A 17072-nucleotide genomic window follows, 5' to 3' on the forward strand; every position below is an offset into this window, starting at 1 on the left:
CTCCAGGCCACAGATTAAGCAAAAGCAGTTAGTGAAGATCTAATACCCAGTCCTTTCTGATCACATCGCTCCACGAAAAAGGCAAAACTGCCTCTTGTAGCTTTAAACTAACCCCCCTTTTGAAGTGAAAAGCAAAGCAAAGGCGTTTTCAGCAGCAGGCTTGCACCAACTGCCAAGACAAGGAAGGAAAGGAATTAAACCCAGTGAATATGCAAGAAATGATTTCTTGACAAGGTTTAAAATCCAACGTGAACATTTTACACTGGTTTCCAGCCATTTAAGACTTTACTAGAAGAGAGTACAGAAAATGCAAACCATGTGTGCTGAAGTGCTGGGGGCTTGCTCAAAAGCAAGCAGGGATATATTATTGTTTAGACTGATTTATGCCGTTTAAGCAGATCCGGTTTCTTTAAGATACTCAGCAAACGGCAGGAATGTTTTTCATGTCAAGTCACTCCAGCAATAACAAATAGCTCACATATTCTGCTATTTAGGAAAAAGAAAATTGGAGAGGGGCCTGCAGCAGTGGCAGAAAGCCAGAGGCTCAGATCTGTTACGTCTTTGAGCCTCTTGGCCATACACATCCACCCTGGGACTAATGCTGCACTGGAAACTTCTGACCCCCCTAAAGAACCACTGGGTTTGCAGGAACTGGAGCCCAGCCAACAGCAGCGTCTCTTTGATGGGAATGGACCGATGTCAGCACCAAGAGGAAATCCACAACTGCACCAACCCAAGGGGAAAGGCACGTGCTCCATTCTCTCCCCAAGCATCCCATCTGGGAGAGTATGCAGAACTTAACTCTTTCCATACGAGACACATTTTAGCTGTTTCCACTCCCTGCTTGTACAGGAAACAGCACTGGCCTCTCTTTACTGTGCACAAACACACCTTTTGTTGCTGTCATTTAGTTTAGTTTTATCATCTCACCTTTTTAGGGCCTCCAAAACTAACATTTTGACACAGGACATTTGGCCCTTTTCTTTCAACAGAGCTGTTTCCTGGCTATGCCAATAATAGCATGGCTACAGTTTCCATTCATACATAGTTCAGATCACCTCTGATCTTGACCTGTATCTTTTGTATTATTCCAGGTTTGGCCATCTTTCCCCTAAAGCTCAAATTCTCCATTCTGTTCATTTCCAGTGTGTTACAAGCACACCTCTCATTTTATAACCAAGTGAATGGATTCTCCCTAACCAACCCTCAGCCTCTCTTACGAGGGATATAAGGAGGAGGGAAACCTTGCACCAGTCAGAAAGCAGAAAATCAGCTATGAGTTCAAGGGAGGAATGAGTGGAAATCATCCCTGAGGAACTACAGGAGCAGTTGCATGCTGACACTGCAAAGCACAGCCTGCAGCAGGTCATGTCTTGAGTTCAAACCAAGTTCTCCACTTTGCCTTAAACCTCTGATCCAGGCAGAATCACAAGCTGGATATACAGAGGACAGAATGTATGTGTCTTATCTCGCTCCAGAAAAGGTGTAATTTATCAATGGACAGAAGGTTCAAGCCTCACCATACGTCAGCTTTTCTTCCATAGCCTTCTCCGCTGATCACCTCCGGGCTCATCCAGTACGGTGTGCCCGTGACAGAGCGGATGCCTGTTCCAGACATACAGATTGTTTGCAGCCGTTTGCTGGCCCCAAAGTCCCCAAGCTTCACATTCCCAGCAGAGTCACGGAGAATATTGGCTCCTGGACAAGAAACAAAGAATGGAGACAGCTGTTTTCATGCAATCCAGCTGCTGGATCCACAGCCGACGGAGCTGATACCCAACCAGGAAATACCATGCCCATGGTATGGCTTTTTCCCTATTAAGCCTCAGGTGAGCTGCTAAGCATCACTACTGTAGTGCAGGCTGCAGACAAGCCAACTTCTAATGGCTGTAAATGGGAAAAACTTCAGGGGAAAAACACAAGGAAATGAAGGGGGAAGGGAAATCAGAGCTGAGTCAGCACCATCATTGTTACACTGCCTGTAAACAGCTCAGCCTATGCACGGCCCCCATGCCAATGGCTGGATAGCACATAGCTGTGTAGGAAATACTTTCCTTGGGATGCTGCTTTGGTGAGTACAACCATTGCTTTCTGGTCAGCTGGGCAACAGATGCAGCTAATGAAAACACTCTGAACTCCTACAATAAACAAGTCAATCTCCACTCTCCTGGGTCAGAGGTTCTGAACATGAAGCACCAGGATAAAAAGCAAACTTAAAGAGTGTAGCTTGCTTAGCTGCCCAGAGAAGCTGTGGCTGCCCCATCCCTGGCAGTGCTCAAGGTCAGGTTGGATGGCGATTGGAGCAACCTGCTCCAGTGGAAGGTGTCCCTGCCTGTGGCACAGGGTTGGAACTGGAGGAGCTTTAAGGTCCCCTCCAACCCAAACCAATCTGGGATTCTATGATATGTGGACACAAACTAAGCCTTAGACACCAAACCCAATTCTTCCTTCACAGGCACAATAAGATAAAGAACCCTGTGTTGCCATTATGTGGTGTGAGCCTATGTGAAATCCTTCTGCCCTGAAAGAAAACGCACTTCTGCTTGGAGATAGTTTCATCACTTCACCTCCCCACTGGAAGAGCTGAATTCAGTGGTGTACAAGGTGTTATTCAAGAATCAGCATCATCTTTTCCCTTTGCCAGCCCAGAAAGCATGTAATGAAGGCAGGACCAACCCTCCTGGTTCCTCTAGAGCACAGAATAACTGTGTGGTGTCTGCCACATCTGTTGCCGTTAACTCTTAAGGAGACTGGCTGGCTCCATGGGGTTGTACTGGGAACAGGGAGATTAAGGACTAATCACAGAGGCTCTACATGGAAAACTGGAGGTTTCTTACACAGATGAGGCAGGATACTCACAAGAGCCAGGTGTAAACAGGATCGCCAAGGACAGGCATAGAGTGCTTATGGCAATTGGTATGCCTACCACTTGAGAAACAGGACTTTGGCTCTCAGGTCCTGTAGAGAACAGCCCAACTTCCCTTACCCAGCCTAGGACATCACCTTCCTTAAGCTGTGCACATAAGACCACAATGGGACAGACTGAGCAAAGCAATGTTCAGGAGTCCCAACACTTCTGTTTCCAGAGTCCCTTTGGCACGTGGACAGACATCGATCATGAGCTGCTCTCACCTTTTATGTCCCTGTGCACAATCATGTTGCTGTGAAGGTACGAGACTCCCTCGAGAATCTGGCGAGTGTATTTTCGGGTTACGTTTTCCGTGAGAGCACCATAAGCCTTCAGCTGGTCCTTCACTGACCCCTGCACCAAAAGCAAACAGGAAGGGTTGGTAAAGAAATGCCAAACCACACACCTTGCAGTCTCCATTCAATTCCCATGAGTGGTAAGTGGGTTATACATCCAACTGTCTCCTAAAGCCTTTTTATGAGGCTCTTAGAGCACTTTGCCCTAAAAAGCTCCTTTAAAGAAAGGACATGCTTTATGGCAAAAACAGCTTAAGGAGGTTCTGCTTCCTCCACTCTTGAGCTGTGCTGGTACAACTGCTTGTGAAGACAAGCAATAAAACAGTTCAGCAGACTGGTCCAGATCAAAGCCCTCCCTTTTGCAGGGTCACTTTTAGCCTCATTTCTGTACTATAAGAGACTGCTCATTCATTGAGCCTCATTTACAAGTTGGCCCAAGTCCTTTGAAGTACTTTGGTAGAACAAATTTAGACTGAAGAACTGCCTTTAGTGATTAAAGAAGAGAGCTGGTGAGGCACTGGCACAGGGTGCCCAGAGAAGCTGTGGCTGCCCCATCCCTGGCAGTGTTCTAGGCCAGGCTGGACACAAGGGCTTGGAGCAAGCTGCTCTAGTGGAAGGTGTCCCTTCCAATCCAAACCATTCTGTGATTCTGTGATTATAACCCAGTATGAGAAAGTGGCACAACTAAGAGGGTATTAGGTGGCTTACATCACACCAACTAATAAACCCACTCATCTGACTGTATGATCTGTGACTGTACTGCTTGTGTCAGCTCTTACCCCTGGCATGTACTCCATGAAGATGGTTAAGGTCTTCTCTGCTCGATCGCGTAAGCAACCGTAATACTGAACAATGCGCTCATGTTGGAGGTTCTTCAGCAGCTGAATTTCACACTCCAGGGCACTCACTTCCTATGGATGTTGAAGGAGAAAATGAGGTTCTGGCCCCAGAAATATTCCATCCTCATAAATGCGTCCAAGTCACTGACAATACGAGACCACCACTACACTGAAGAAGAATAATCCATGGCATTGGTTCACCTACTTCTTGGAACAGGCAAGCATTACTGATGTTTCCCATTAATCCTTACTGTATAATAAGCAGGGAAGTATTGGAGCAGAAGCTTTGACAGAACATGGGCCCACCATCCACAAATGGATTTAGCACCAGAAAAAGCTGCTTCTTGTCTTGATTCTGTAGCTGAATGGTTTTAGCCAAGTTGGTTGTAAGCATTCTTCATAAGCACCACAGCTACAACCTTCCTTCTCCCCACCAAGCTGAGGACACTGAGTGTTAATTTCCATTATGCAAAAGCATTGAACACACAGTTACAGAATTGCCTGGAACCTTTTTGTAGGAATCTCAGCCCAAGCCAGGGAGAGACCAAGACTACAGGTGCTAAGAGCTCCTACACAGTCCTGTTCTGATTCCCACTGATGGTTTTACTTGAATCAACTCAGAAACAGCTTCCTCTCTTACTTACTTCACACAATCTGCAGCTATTGCATATGATCTGGATTCTTTGTTTTCTTATTGCCACAGAAAACAGGGTATCATAACACACAGGCTATCCAACAATTCCAGACTGAAGCAGAGCTGTTTGTTGCCCAGGAAAAGTATCAGGTTCTTCCCAAATCCAGGGAATGAACAGGATGAATAAAGATATCAGAGCATGAGGATATATTGAAAAAAGAATGATGGTTTCCCCCAAATTAATCCCAGTTACCTCTCTCCACTCCTGCTACTGGAAGGTGCCAGGTTCACTTCTCTCCATTTGGGAGAGGATGCAGCTCCTCAAGAGCAAGGACCTGGCTGCTGCAGAGATGTGTGGAATCAGAGGAAGTTGCTTAATTGGGCAAACTGATAGTTTAAGGACTGGAGCTGCAGTGAACATTCCAGGCTGTTCTTCTCTGGCTCAGAGTTACTGTCTGGTTTACAACAGAGACAGTTGTAGGAACTGACTAAGTTAGGACTTGGCACTGGTATCTCATATAAAATCAGGATAATTCAATCTTCATGGATCAGTTATTCCAGCTCAAAGTGAATTTGTTCAACACTGGGAAATTGGTACATTGTTAAAGTACTAACAAAGAACAGCCATTTCAGCTGCGTTCATTGTGCAGGGAGCTGGGTGCTAACCTGTAATTTCAAGGTGCCCCTTCCCATCTCCACTGTTTCCCATGTGTCATCATATTCCTGTTCTTGATGTACTGACACCACAGCTCAGTTTGTTTTGAGGACAGGGAGAACTCAGAAGAGGAAGCAGGTAAATAACACACTTGATACAGGGCCTACCATATAAGCTCAGAAAGTGGCTTTTCCAAGTGCATGCAGTCTTTTTTTGTTTAGAACCAAATAAAAGTCCTGTTTTTCCTGGGGTTAGTTTCACTCACATCCATGACTAACCAGGAACACAGGGCAGTCTAGTATTCCTCAAGTAACCTGGCAACAAACCCAAAAGCTGAGAAAGGAGAGCCAAAAATGAAGCCAGAAAATGGATTTTAGTTCCAGGCTGAAGTTAATCTTACAGAATAATGACTCCTATTCCTCTCTACATGACTTGAAACCCCAGGATAAATAAGGAAGGTGCCAGCTTTGGAGGTCAGACAGATCCAGGCACTTGAGAAGATCTTACAGGGTTTTAGAAGCTGTGATGAGAATTACCTTGCTTGTTTCAGGACTCTCTGGATCAAACTGGACCTGCTTAGCTGCAAGCTCTCTGCCCGTATCCACATCATAGCACAGATACACACGACCAAAGGCACCTTGGCCCAGCAGTTTCCCTCGTCGCCAGTTTATTGGTGCACTCGGAGCTGAAAGAGAACAGCAGTCATTTCTCTTTTCATTTGATCATTTCAAGATAATGGAAAGCTCTTCAAAGATCAGTCTCCATCATGCTGAGATTGGAAAAGGTACTTTGCAGTGGGAAGGGTTTCACTGCAAGGCTATCTCTGCAGCAGAAGAATTAGAAGTCATAATTCCCTACTAGAGAGTGATAAGGTAGGAGCCATAATGTAAGCACAGTGCAGATATCTTCTTTATCTGCTGAGCAATCAGACTTTAACAAATATATATCTGAGGACCAGCTAAAACAGCCGTCTCCAATAGCCCAGCAGGATATTACATCAGAGGGAATGCTGAGTTCTCACTGTTCTACTGCACTGCACAAGTAGTAGTCTCCTGACCCAGAGATTAACACCTCAGCCCAGGTTTTCAGGTTCCACTTAATACCAAAGCATACCCTGCAAAGACCAGTACTCTGACAGGACACCACCAGCCTTGTGCAGTGCAATGCAGCCAATGATGAGGAGTCTAACTAGAAACTCTAAAAACGAAGACAGGAACCAGCCATCTGGACAGTGTGAAGACACAGAAGAGCTGAAGGATGAGCTCTGTCATGTCTAATGCAGTCAGATTTCCTGCCAGTCAGCGTTTTAGGGTGTTAACTACTCTGCTGCATTAATGCCTTCATTTTGATCCTTTAGTTTGTGTATGGGATAGCTGAAGTTCACCAGAAATCATTTATTGTCTTATTTTTTCTTAATAATATAAGATTTCCCCACGAAACAACCCAGTGAGGACATCAACACAGAAGTAAACCTTTCTACTAAGGAGCACACAAAAGATACAAAGGCCTTAACAAACGGGTCTCAAAACACAGCCATGGAATAATAGAGACTGGATTGTGAGGAGCCCTGAGGAGAAGGACTTGGGGGTGTTGGTCAATGAGAAGCTCCCCATGACCCAGCTTCAGTGTGCTCTTAAGCCCAGAACCTCCCCGTGTGCAGGGCTGCACCCCCAGAGCGTGAGCAGCAGCTCAGGGAGGGGATCCTGCCCCTCTGCTGCGCTCTGGGGAGAACCCGCCTGCAGCCCTGATCCAGCTCTGGGGCAGCAGCACAAGAGGGACCTGGAGCTGCTGGAGCGAGGCAAGAGGAGGCCATGGAGCTGCTGCGAGGGCTGAAGCAGCTCTGCTCTGGAGCCAGACTGAGAGAGCTGGGCTGGGGCAGCCTGGAGAAGAGAAGGCTCCTGAAGGGGAGACCTCAGAGCAGCTCCAGTGCCTAAAGGGGCTGCAGGAAACCTGGAGAGGGGCTTGGGACAAGGGCCTGTAGGGACAGGCCAAGGGGAATGGCTTGAACCTGCCCGAGGGGAGACTGAGCTGAGCTCTTAGGCAGAAGCTCTTCCCTGTGAGGGTGCTGAGGCGCTGGCACAGGGTGCCCAGAGAAGCTGTGGCTGCCCCATCCCTGGCAGTGTTCAAGGCCAGGTTGGACACAGGGGCTTGGAGCAAGCTGCTCCAGTGGAAGGGGTCCCTGCCCATGGCAGGGGTTGGAGCTGGAGGAGCTTTAAGGTCTCCTCCAACCAAAACTGTTCTAGGATTCTGTGATTCTATCAGCTTTTGAATGCCTTGTTTAAAATCACCTATGGCTATGTACTGGGTCTGGAGTTCATTTCTACAAGTGCTTCTTGCCTCTAACCCCAGGAGGCCTTTCCCCATTTACCACCAGGATGACTCCTACTTACATTTGGTGGGAATGTTCCTCTCCTGCACACCAAGGGCATTTTCACTGTCGGCACTCCGCAGGCGGCCCCGGGGGTCCAGGTACTGCAATGCCAGGCCTAGGTTTTCCCCATTGGTGCTTAAGGAACGACTTGAAGGCACCAAGGTGAAGAGATTCCCTTGGTGACGCCGTATCCGGGGAAATGTCCTGCGACCTGAGGACAAAAAGGACCATTTTTAGGTAACATGGTTCCAAGTGGAAAGAAGTGCTCTAGAGGTCGAGCACTGAAGGGAAGGGAGAGAAAGAACATATTCTGCTCTGTTCCCATGGAGTAGAATCTACTGCTAAGCGGAGAAGATGCAAAAATGTAACCACTCAGGGCTGATGCTGTTTGAATTCAGTACAGCTCTGGATCATTCCCAAAGCAGAAGGGAGAGAAAACTCCCCTCAGATCTAAAATTGCCTTCCAAAGTAAGAATCTATACAGGCTACCACCCAAGCTCCAAAGCCTGTTAACAGCTACACAGACTGAATGACTTTCTAGATACCATGCATGAACTTTCATTATGCAAATCAAATATAGGGAAAAACTTGCAGCTCTTGGTTGAGAAATTCATTTGCATAAAGCCATCTGACGAGCAGGGATGTGATTCTTTAAGTCACTGGTATATTTGAAAGACCCTGAAGCAAATTTGTATTGTGAATTAGCAAAGCAAAATGAACCCGATGTAGGAACCCACTATACATGACCAAGGCTAATAACTACGTCCATTGCTCAACCCTCACTGGTCAGCCTGGATACCCCCAGAAGGACAAACTAAGCACAGTTTGCTATGAAGATGTGACATCATGCATGGCACCATTAACTCTAGCACTCTCTGCAAGGACCAGGGCACTTCCAGACTCTTCAACTCAGAGTTCCACTTGCCCCTAGAGGTTGCCATTGCCTCACCTTCTTGTTCAATCCTGGAACTGAAGGTCTGGAAACAACTCACCATCGTTGTAGTCTTTGTGCTGCATGGAGACGTTGTAGCGCCGGGGGTAGGTCCCACCTTTCCCTGCTTTGTCATAGATCTGATTCTCACGGTCTGGAAGGAGATGTAAAGAGAGGAGTGAGGCTCCTTCATGAAGTCTATGTTCTAGTGACACAATTTTGCTATAAGAGCAGGATCCTTTTAGGAAGAGGAAATAAACTTCACACCTTTGCAATCAACATATCCCCACGTGTTCTATTTATACAATCCCAGCAAGCATGGAGGGAAGCCAGCATGTCTGGATCTTTACACTGGACACTGACATACCTGAGAACTCCTGTCTATTATCAGGAAAGCTTTGTGCCCTGGACATCCGTGACTTCCGAAAAGAAGGACTATTGAAGAAAGAAAGCAAGAGTAAGTTTTACAATCCACTGGAGTAAAACCTATGTGGACTTTAAATACAAGGTAATATATCTGCACACCAGTAACAGTGAGCTGCAAATCCATGTTCTTGCAATGACTGCACACTACGCCTGTAGAGCTAAGCCAGGCTTAGCCCCAGACAGCCAGACTATTTCCCAACACGACACCTATTTCTGTTCAGTTTGTGCCATTTATTCAGCTGCTCCCCAGTCTGTGGTATAAGAGCAAGTGCTTCCTTTAGACACATGATGTGGAAGGTTAAAAGCAAGGCTAGGAGGAGGAGCAAAACAGGGTATCATCCCCACATTGCTCACAGGGCAGTAGAGAATGGGGACTACTGTCCCCAGTGATTTACCACGAGGGTGAGTTCCTCCCATGAAAACCTCAGTGCATTTTCCTCTCTATTCGCCGCTGATGGCAGGCACTGCTTATAACCCTCCCATTTCTCTGCAGTAAGCAGGACTCCTCAAGCAATCCTAAGTTTGGTCCCCCTTCTTTGGCAGAAGGTTGTTACCATCTCTTAAGAGATCACACAAACTCCACCATTGCCAAAGCCATGTTATTTCACTTCTATTTTTGTTAACTAGTGGAAACAGAGTAAGCCTGATAGAGCTTTCAGACTGCCAAGTGAGACTCCTTTCCTCCTACACAAAGAACAGCAGCTTCCCCAGATGATGCCCACTCCTGTAACAACCAACCAGGAAGGCATTCCCCCCTCCACACTCCTCCACCCAGGGCAGGGAAAGGGGAGAGAAGGACAGGTAATAAATTAGCAATGCCCTCCCCAAATGAATGTGTGCATATTCACAGGTTAATTGTAAGTGCTTCCTTGTGACTCCACAAACTGGAGGAAGTAAAGAGCTACAAACCCAAACCTCCAGTGCTTGACAAAAAAGCCTACACAGGAATCAGCTTAGAGGAACCTTAAAAACATGCTGAAGCCCAGTGTTACAGGTGCTGGGAAGCCATAGCTGCTATTCAAGTTAATAGGACCTACAACTGCCCATAACACCTCCACACCAATGGCAGAGAAAGGGAAGAAAAAGATCTAGAGCATCAGACTACCACAAACTCTTCATCCAAGGAAAAACCCTTTCTTTACCTTTGGTATTAATATTCTACCTTGCAGGACACAGAGATCTACTGTAACGGTATGTTTCTGTAACCTTAGTTGTTTCTTTTCTCCTTTTAAATGAGCAAGTACAGCCTTGTCTAAAGGAGATTTAAAGATGCTGCAGCCAGATGCAGGCATGCTTCAGAACTCTGTATCTGTAACACAGAGCTACTGAAGCACCAGTTGGTTGGTGTCTGGTTTTGTCAGTCTTATGACACAATTTGTTCTCTTCAAGAAATATACTGGGATATAGGTAGGAAGTAAGTTCCTATTTCTCTCCAAGCAAATGTATGATCTGGAAAACACTTTAGTAGAAGTACGACTGGCATTTTGATTTCAGCACATAAGTTCCTAACAGCTTGTACATTTGTACCTGTCTGCTGACCTGTCCAAAGACTGGCAGCTTCCTGATACTGAGTTTTCAGCACTGCTTAAAGGGTCCAGCATCTGCAACACAGAAGAAATCACATGGTAACATCAGTTCAATCTAATGCCTAAGAGGCTGTGCAGGAGGATCAGAGCCCACTGCTGCTTGCTTAGAGATGTCCAGATAAAGAGGGGAGTCTTAAGCTATTTAGAATCTACATTTATCCTCTCACAGAAACTGAGGACATATCAAATTTGAGACCTTGCTTTAGGTGTTGAAGTTTAAGTCAGCCTTGGGCTGTGCTTTGATCCCAACTGACTTCAGGAACAGAGTCTCTGCTGCTGCTGCATTGCTGCCTCCACCTGCACATCGCCCTTTGGCCTTACTTCCTACTCTTTGAATAGAGAAAGCAGTTTCAAATGCAGGAGGGTCAAATAAACCTGAGTGCACGTGTGTGACACCCACCAAAACTGCTCACTCAGAGGTGGACAGACAATGCCTGATTCACAAGGCAACTCCTGGCACCGCAACAAAGGCTTTGAACCTGTACATCTACAAACGAGTCTGAAGCACAGTTTAAATGAACAGAGCAGTTACTACTAGGTGCTAATGCAACTACAGCTAGTGAATATTATGAAGTGAGAGGGCCCAGATTGTTCCTTAACTGCTGGACTTAGTTCTTCCCCCCCTGATGCTCATACTTACACACTGTTCACTGGTTTCTGGGATGAATTCTCCTTCACTGTTTATGCTGGTGTAGGAACCCTGCCGAGCAATGCGCTGCTGCCTCTCTGGAACGTACCCAGGAGGTGGTGAACTTCGGCCTGTGTTCTGGGAACCTGGGCCAGAAAGAAGCACAGTTTGGGTATGAATGCTTCTTGAAAGGAGATTGCACGTGCATGTACACAGAATCCAAAGCCTCACCTCTAACACGAGACCTCTATGGTCGCAGCAACTCTGGAGTGAACCTTAACACTACAGTCTGGATAGAAACGGAACCAGGAAGTGCCATGCAAGAAAGGAGATTGCTCCACAAGCACCTGTACTGTCATTTTAGTCACTACATGGCATTATTTAATCCCCTAACACAGCACTCACCTATTTCTACTCAATCTTGCTCAACCTTCTGAGGACAGTTTCAGTATCTAAGGGGGGAACAGGACTTCAGGAATCCCTGGCTTTTGGGCATGAACCTCATTGCTAATCTTCACTTAACAAAACACTTGTCAGAGCAGCCTATCTTCTGCCTTAAGTTTGCTTTAACTGGTACCATTAACCCTGAATGACAGCACTATTTCTGCTGGTCATTAACAGCTGAGCCAATTATATGCACACTGAGCAATTGCAGGATGCCATGGGAGCACTGTTACCTTTGTAAAGAGCCCCCAGATGTCTGTTTTACTGTGTAAACCCAAAGCTATATAACTACTTTGGTGAATTCTGCAGTGCCTGTTAGTTAAGTGAGGTTGCTACATGGGCAGGGAGGATGTCTAGGGGCCCAAAGGGGAAAAAACCATTGTACTCATCTGTGCACAGTACTACCTAAAGAGTTTCTGTTGTGCCACCTACTGAGAGAAACTTTACCCCCTCGATTTATGTTTTTCCCTTGCAGATCTCACAGCTGATGATACTTTCAAAAGAGGAAAATACAAAATCCCTCTTTGCAGTGAGCCATCCACCTGCAGCTCCCACCAAGTCACCCTGGGAGCTCCAAGATACACTGTGCTTCAGCCAATCTACTCAAGGTCACCCATGAAGATCTGTTTTAAGATCTATGCTCTTTACCATGCTGTCTTTCATTATCTGTGTGTACTCAGGTGCTATGAAAGATGGGTAAAGATCAGCAAATCCTCTCCCAAGGAAAATATTTTCTACAGCAGTTACTGTAATACAGAGTGAAGGCAAACATCAGCAGAAGCTCACTGCAATGCAGAGACACATCTTTTGGAGGACTGCAGTAGGAAAAAGGGACTCAACAACTCAATGCTGGCTTGGAGTGCATGGGGGGGTGAGCTCCAGAATAACCTATTGCTTAAAGCTACCAAGTGGCTCTGCAGGGCTCACGTGATGTTACAGGCCAACTGGTGTGGAGATAAACAAGAGAGTGTGCTTTGGGGCTGCACTGAGGCCGGGAGCCCACTTTCACTCCTTCCGATCCAATGGCACGGCTGGCCAAAGGGAGCCCAAGTCCTGCTGGCACTGGCCCAGCTGCTATTGTGGAAAGGCCACCATCACTGGGCAGGAAAAGGAAGTCGGCACTAAATCAGTGTATATCAAAGGAAGTGAGTGGAAAAAACACAAGCACTGCCAGAATTCTGAGCAGCTTTTTGCCTTTTTTTAATGTTTTAAACTAAAAGTTATCTTTACTTCCAACCCTCTGCCTTGGCGACTGCAGGTTTGAGGCCTGTCCGCTTCAGAAGACGGGAACTACAGATACATCTTCTTGCAGACACCTGCTGTTGACTTCTGTTGTGGTAGCAAATAGGGAAAGTCTCCATGCCTGAAAGACTACAAAACAGGAGCACAATCCTCTTCCCAATCAAAGATAGGAAAAGAGAAGGAAGACTGAGCTACTGCTGAATTACTATCAGACCTCTGACAGAACTGGAGCTCTTAATAATGTAACAGTCTGGTACTTTGACATATTCAGCAAAGAAAACCAATGCTTACTTGATTGGTGAATGACAGGGTAATAATCAGGAAGCATCCATAAGCTGGGATAAGAGGAAAGAGTCTGTACAACTAGAATACAGAAGGGGCCCCTTATTACTATACAGTTTACCGATGACAGACACTCGGTACAGTCTGTTAGCTTTGGCATCATTATTTGGATACTTCAGAATGCCAATAAAATAGATTTTTTTTTTTGTTAATAGAATATTTCTGGCACTGAATTTGTCTGTGCAAAAAGAAATGTGGTGTTCAGACACATTTCCAGTGCGTGGATACTCTGCCTTCTTCACAGGAGCGAGGAATGCTGCTCCTTTCACGATTAACTTCCAACTAGAAAGGACGGGGAACCTCTTTTTGTCCCAGTTTCAATCACGTACTTCACAAGCTTTCAGCACTTTGTTTGCTACTTCATAAAAGCAAACTGCACAGCAGACTCTAGGCAGGATACAAGCCGGTTTGCTGGAACTACTGGTCTAGTTCTCCAGTCCTTCTCTAGTGAACTTACTCTCCCAATTACTTTTGTGTGGATCTGCCTCCAGTTTAGACCCCCCAGTATGGAGATTGTCCATCCTAGTTGAACTGGATTTATTACTTGTCATTACGATTGCACTGCATTGTTTCAAGGCTGCTTTGAGCAGCCATCAACCATGGATTTGAATAGGACTGTAGAGTTATCCGGGAGGTTGTAACACAAACTGGGACAACTTGGACAAATCCAGAGAGATGGAAGGCATAAAAATCAGAGCAGTCTTATATGGACCTTTCCACTGACCACTAAGCCATCACAAACACAAAGGAAATGAGACAAAGGTACAGATTACTCTCACTTTTCTCATTACCTTTTGTGCACCTATGGTATGAGCCTTGTGCTCTACTCATCTGGTAATGATGAGAATGAAGGGGTAGGGAATGCAGTATGTTGGACATGCGGTGGCAGTTCCTGTGCTGCTGCTAAAACGCTTCATTACAGGAGTGAGGAGAGATTCCAAAACCCAACATAAAACCAAACCCCAAATCAGATCTAGGTTTCATGAACTGGGACTGCCAACCTAAATAAGAAGCTTAATGGACTTGCATAAGCTTTCCAAATGTCTAACCTCAATGAATCTGGCTTTAGGACATCCCCTTTAGCAGCTCCTCAGCTGTTCAACAACTTAGTAAGGAACTTTGAAACATTCTATTGTAAATGTATTAAGAGCTTTTGAAAATGAACTGCTTTGTCCTGGAATAACCTTTCAGTTTCTCATGGCTTTCCTAAATGCTATTCCATAAATCCTTGTACCCAAAAGGCATGCTTCACAAGAGAAAAGTGGCATAAATACTCACTGACAGACAGATGCCTACTTCTGGGTTCTGGCTGCTGATAGGGTGTGCTCACATCCCCCACAGACTGGGAAGTTTTAATCCTGACTTGTTTGGGCAGTCCAGAATGGGGCGAAGAACTGGTCTGTTGGGTAAAAGAAAATTAAATGAGCCCCAGGAGCAGTCTGGCCACAGTTTCAAAACCCTCATTCTATTTAGCAGCAGGAAAGTAGCTGAGAAACAGTTCCAGAACCTGAAATCCTATTAACTTCCCAGAACACAAATAAAAAAGGCAGCAATAGAGCAAGCTTTACAGTTCTGTAAGCCAGGAGCCAAACAACTAGAGCCTCAAATCCAATGCAGGACTGACAAGCCTCCATGTTTGTCTTCCACCTGTGAACCCAAGAAGCGGTTCCTAACATGTCCAGAGAACAGAACATGGAAGAACCATCCGTTTCTATCAGCCACCTTGGCCAGCAGAGGTAACTTCTGAACCCTGCACACTTTCAGAAGCAGTCAGACACCAACCTGACTCCCCACAACCTTTAAAGTGAACTGACAATTGAGATGCTCTCAGTGAAAAGAAACTCTACAGAGTTTAAGAGCAGAACAAGTTTGGAGATGCCAAGATGAATGCTGCCTGTGCTGGTTTTAGTCAGCCTTCCCTAGACATAACATCATTAAGGATGTTTTTTTCCATGGTGCCTTCAGCTCCTTCAAAGCAGAAAAAGGAATGAAAGGAGACACATTAAAGGAGTTCTCCTTGACTTGTTTCAGAAGACAGAAGGGGTAACTCCAGTGTGCTTGGTAGGGAGAGGAACTGCAGGATGGGTTTGCAATTGATGGCAGTAAGATGCTGCCCAAGAAGTGTTGCCTTCCTTGTGCCACAAGTAACTGCAAAGCATTTACAGACTCCAGAGGATGATCACTTGGAACTATTGAGGCTGCAGCTTCAGGCAGGCAACACCTCTGTGTGATACAGGGTGATACAGGGAACAGCAGCTCTTAACAGAGGACTGACCAGGACACCAGCTTTTCCTTGCACAGGGTAAAGAGGGAGCCTGGTTTAAATGACAAACTCTACCATGAATAGATTGATGGGAGCTGAATAAAGGGTGCAGAGGGGCCACCACTCATGTGGACAGGCTGACTGTAGTACTGTTAACCAGCTCTTCCCATTAGAGAAAAGAAAGAAAGGACCAACAGAAGTGAGTTGCTGGATAAAAGCAACCCCAAGTGAGCCACAGACACAGGCACAAGGCAGATGAATATAAATGCTATTCACCAACATAGGCTCTCAGTACCTGGCACACAGCTACTGCTGTACGAGTTCATTTGGTTTAGATACTATTTGTGCCAAAGTCATGGCATTACCTTTCCATCCCCAGCACAAAAAAGAGCACAACCAAAACAAAATCTGCATCCTGTGCTGCAGGAAAAATAATGCTTCCCGCTCCCTCAGTGGGATGAGATCATGCAGCCAAGAAACCTCCTTCAGACTTATGGGCTTTTGCTTTATCACATGTAGGACTCTCCTGTCAAGAGCTGCAGAGGAAGCTGGAGGAGAAGGGGGAAACAGTGGCACTTACTGAAGACTTTGCTGTTTGTTTCTGCTTTGAGCAAAAGAGGAAAAAACACCTAATAAAAGGACAGCACCACAGTGCTGGCTCCTGGCTGGTGCAGGGATGAGATTTACTGAGTGGCTTATGTAAAGCTGAGATATTATCGTTTAGCATCTGGTTTGCAGTCTGAAGGCACTGACATTAAAAGAGGGCTGTAAAAGAGGGTTGTTTCACTGTGTTATAGCGAAAATTGAGGCCACCTTTTACAGACCATTTCCTGACAACACAGGACAAAGTCTGACTATGCTAGGTCAGATCAAAGGCCTTCTTGCCAAGTATTGTCTTCAGAACAGCCAGAAACAAATGCTGAGGGAAAGGGCATAGGACAAGGAACATCATCATCCCTCCTACACCTTTCCAGCTTTAGGCATCCAGTCATGGGAAAGGGCTGTTAACACTCCTGAAGGTCTTTGTATTTCTATTAACATGGACTATCAAATAGTGAGAAGTGTATTTCAGTTCTCCTGACAGTTCCAAGGATTACAGGTGCAGAACTTGAACAGGGATGAACACTCAACGTGAACAAGCTGCTACCAACAGAGCTTTCAAGCCTCTTCAAGAGAATTTGGCAATTTGCAGCTAAACATCTAAGGTCTCAAGGTCTTTGGCTCGAAAAGCTGTATGACCTTAACTGAAAACCAGGCACTGCTGAGCGAACAAAGTTCTGCAGGAACAGATCAGGAATAAAGGAAAGTTCAGACTCTTTCTGCCCTCTTCAGCTTGTGGTTCAGTTCTCTCTGAAACAGGCACCTCTGGGAGCTTGACTTGAAGTCTTATTTCTCATGTCATGATCTCTTCTGCTGAAAAGAACAAACTCCATTGGCACTCACTGTCAGAGTCACCTGTGGTATCAGAAAGTGAACCCAGACACAATCAAATTCATCTTAAGTGTGA

The 17072-nt window shown here is 45.8% G+C and overlaps 1 protein-coding gene across 3 annotated transcripts in view; it reads right to left on the bottom strand.

Annotated features, from left to right (window-relative positions):
* The window catches only part of MAP3K3 (mitogen-activated protein kinase kinase kinase 3), a 38574-nt gene that overhangs the window by 5924 nt on the left and 15578 nt on the right, over nucleotides 1-17072 (bottom strand). For 2 of the 3 annotated variants that reach the window (XM_061367906.1, XM_061367905.1), the window contains exons 7-16: nucleotides 14581-14701; nucleotides 11287-11420; nucleotides 10588-10661; nucleotides 9002-9069; nucleotides 8696-8788; nucleotides 7723-7914; nucleotides 5869-6017; nucleotides 3984-4115; nucleotides 3133-3262; nucleotides 1521-1698 (exon numbers count right to left, since the gene is read on the bottom strand). In XM_061367906.1, the coding sequence (XP_061223890.1) occupies nucleotides 1521-1698; nucleotides 3133-3262; nucleotides 3984-4115; nucleotides 5869-6017; nucleotides 7723-7914; nucleotides 8696-8788; nucleotides 9002-9069; nucleotides 10588-10661; nucleotides 11287-11420; nucleotides 14581-14701 (1271 nt within the window). The remainder of the gene's footprint in view (nucleotides 1-1520; nucleotides 1699-3132; nucleotides 3263-3983; nucleotides 4116-5868; nucleotides 6018-7722; nucleotides 7915-8695; nucleotides 8789-9001; nucleotides 9070-10587; nucleotides 10662-11286; nucleotides 11421-14580; nucleotides 14702-17072) is intronic. The other variant, XM_061367907.1, reaches the window with a different exon arrangement.

This window comes from Neopsephotus bourkii, unplaced genomic scaffold, assembly GCF_033783945.1.
Source record: "Neopsephotus bourkii isolate Nb327-2 ecotype Australia unplaced genomic scaffold, CSIRO-AGI_Nbou_v1 NB_1400, whole genome shotgun sequence".
Taxonomy (NCBI): Eukaryota; Metazoa; Chordata; class Aves; order Psittaciformes; family Psittacidae; genus Neopsephotus; species Neopsephotus bourkii.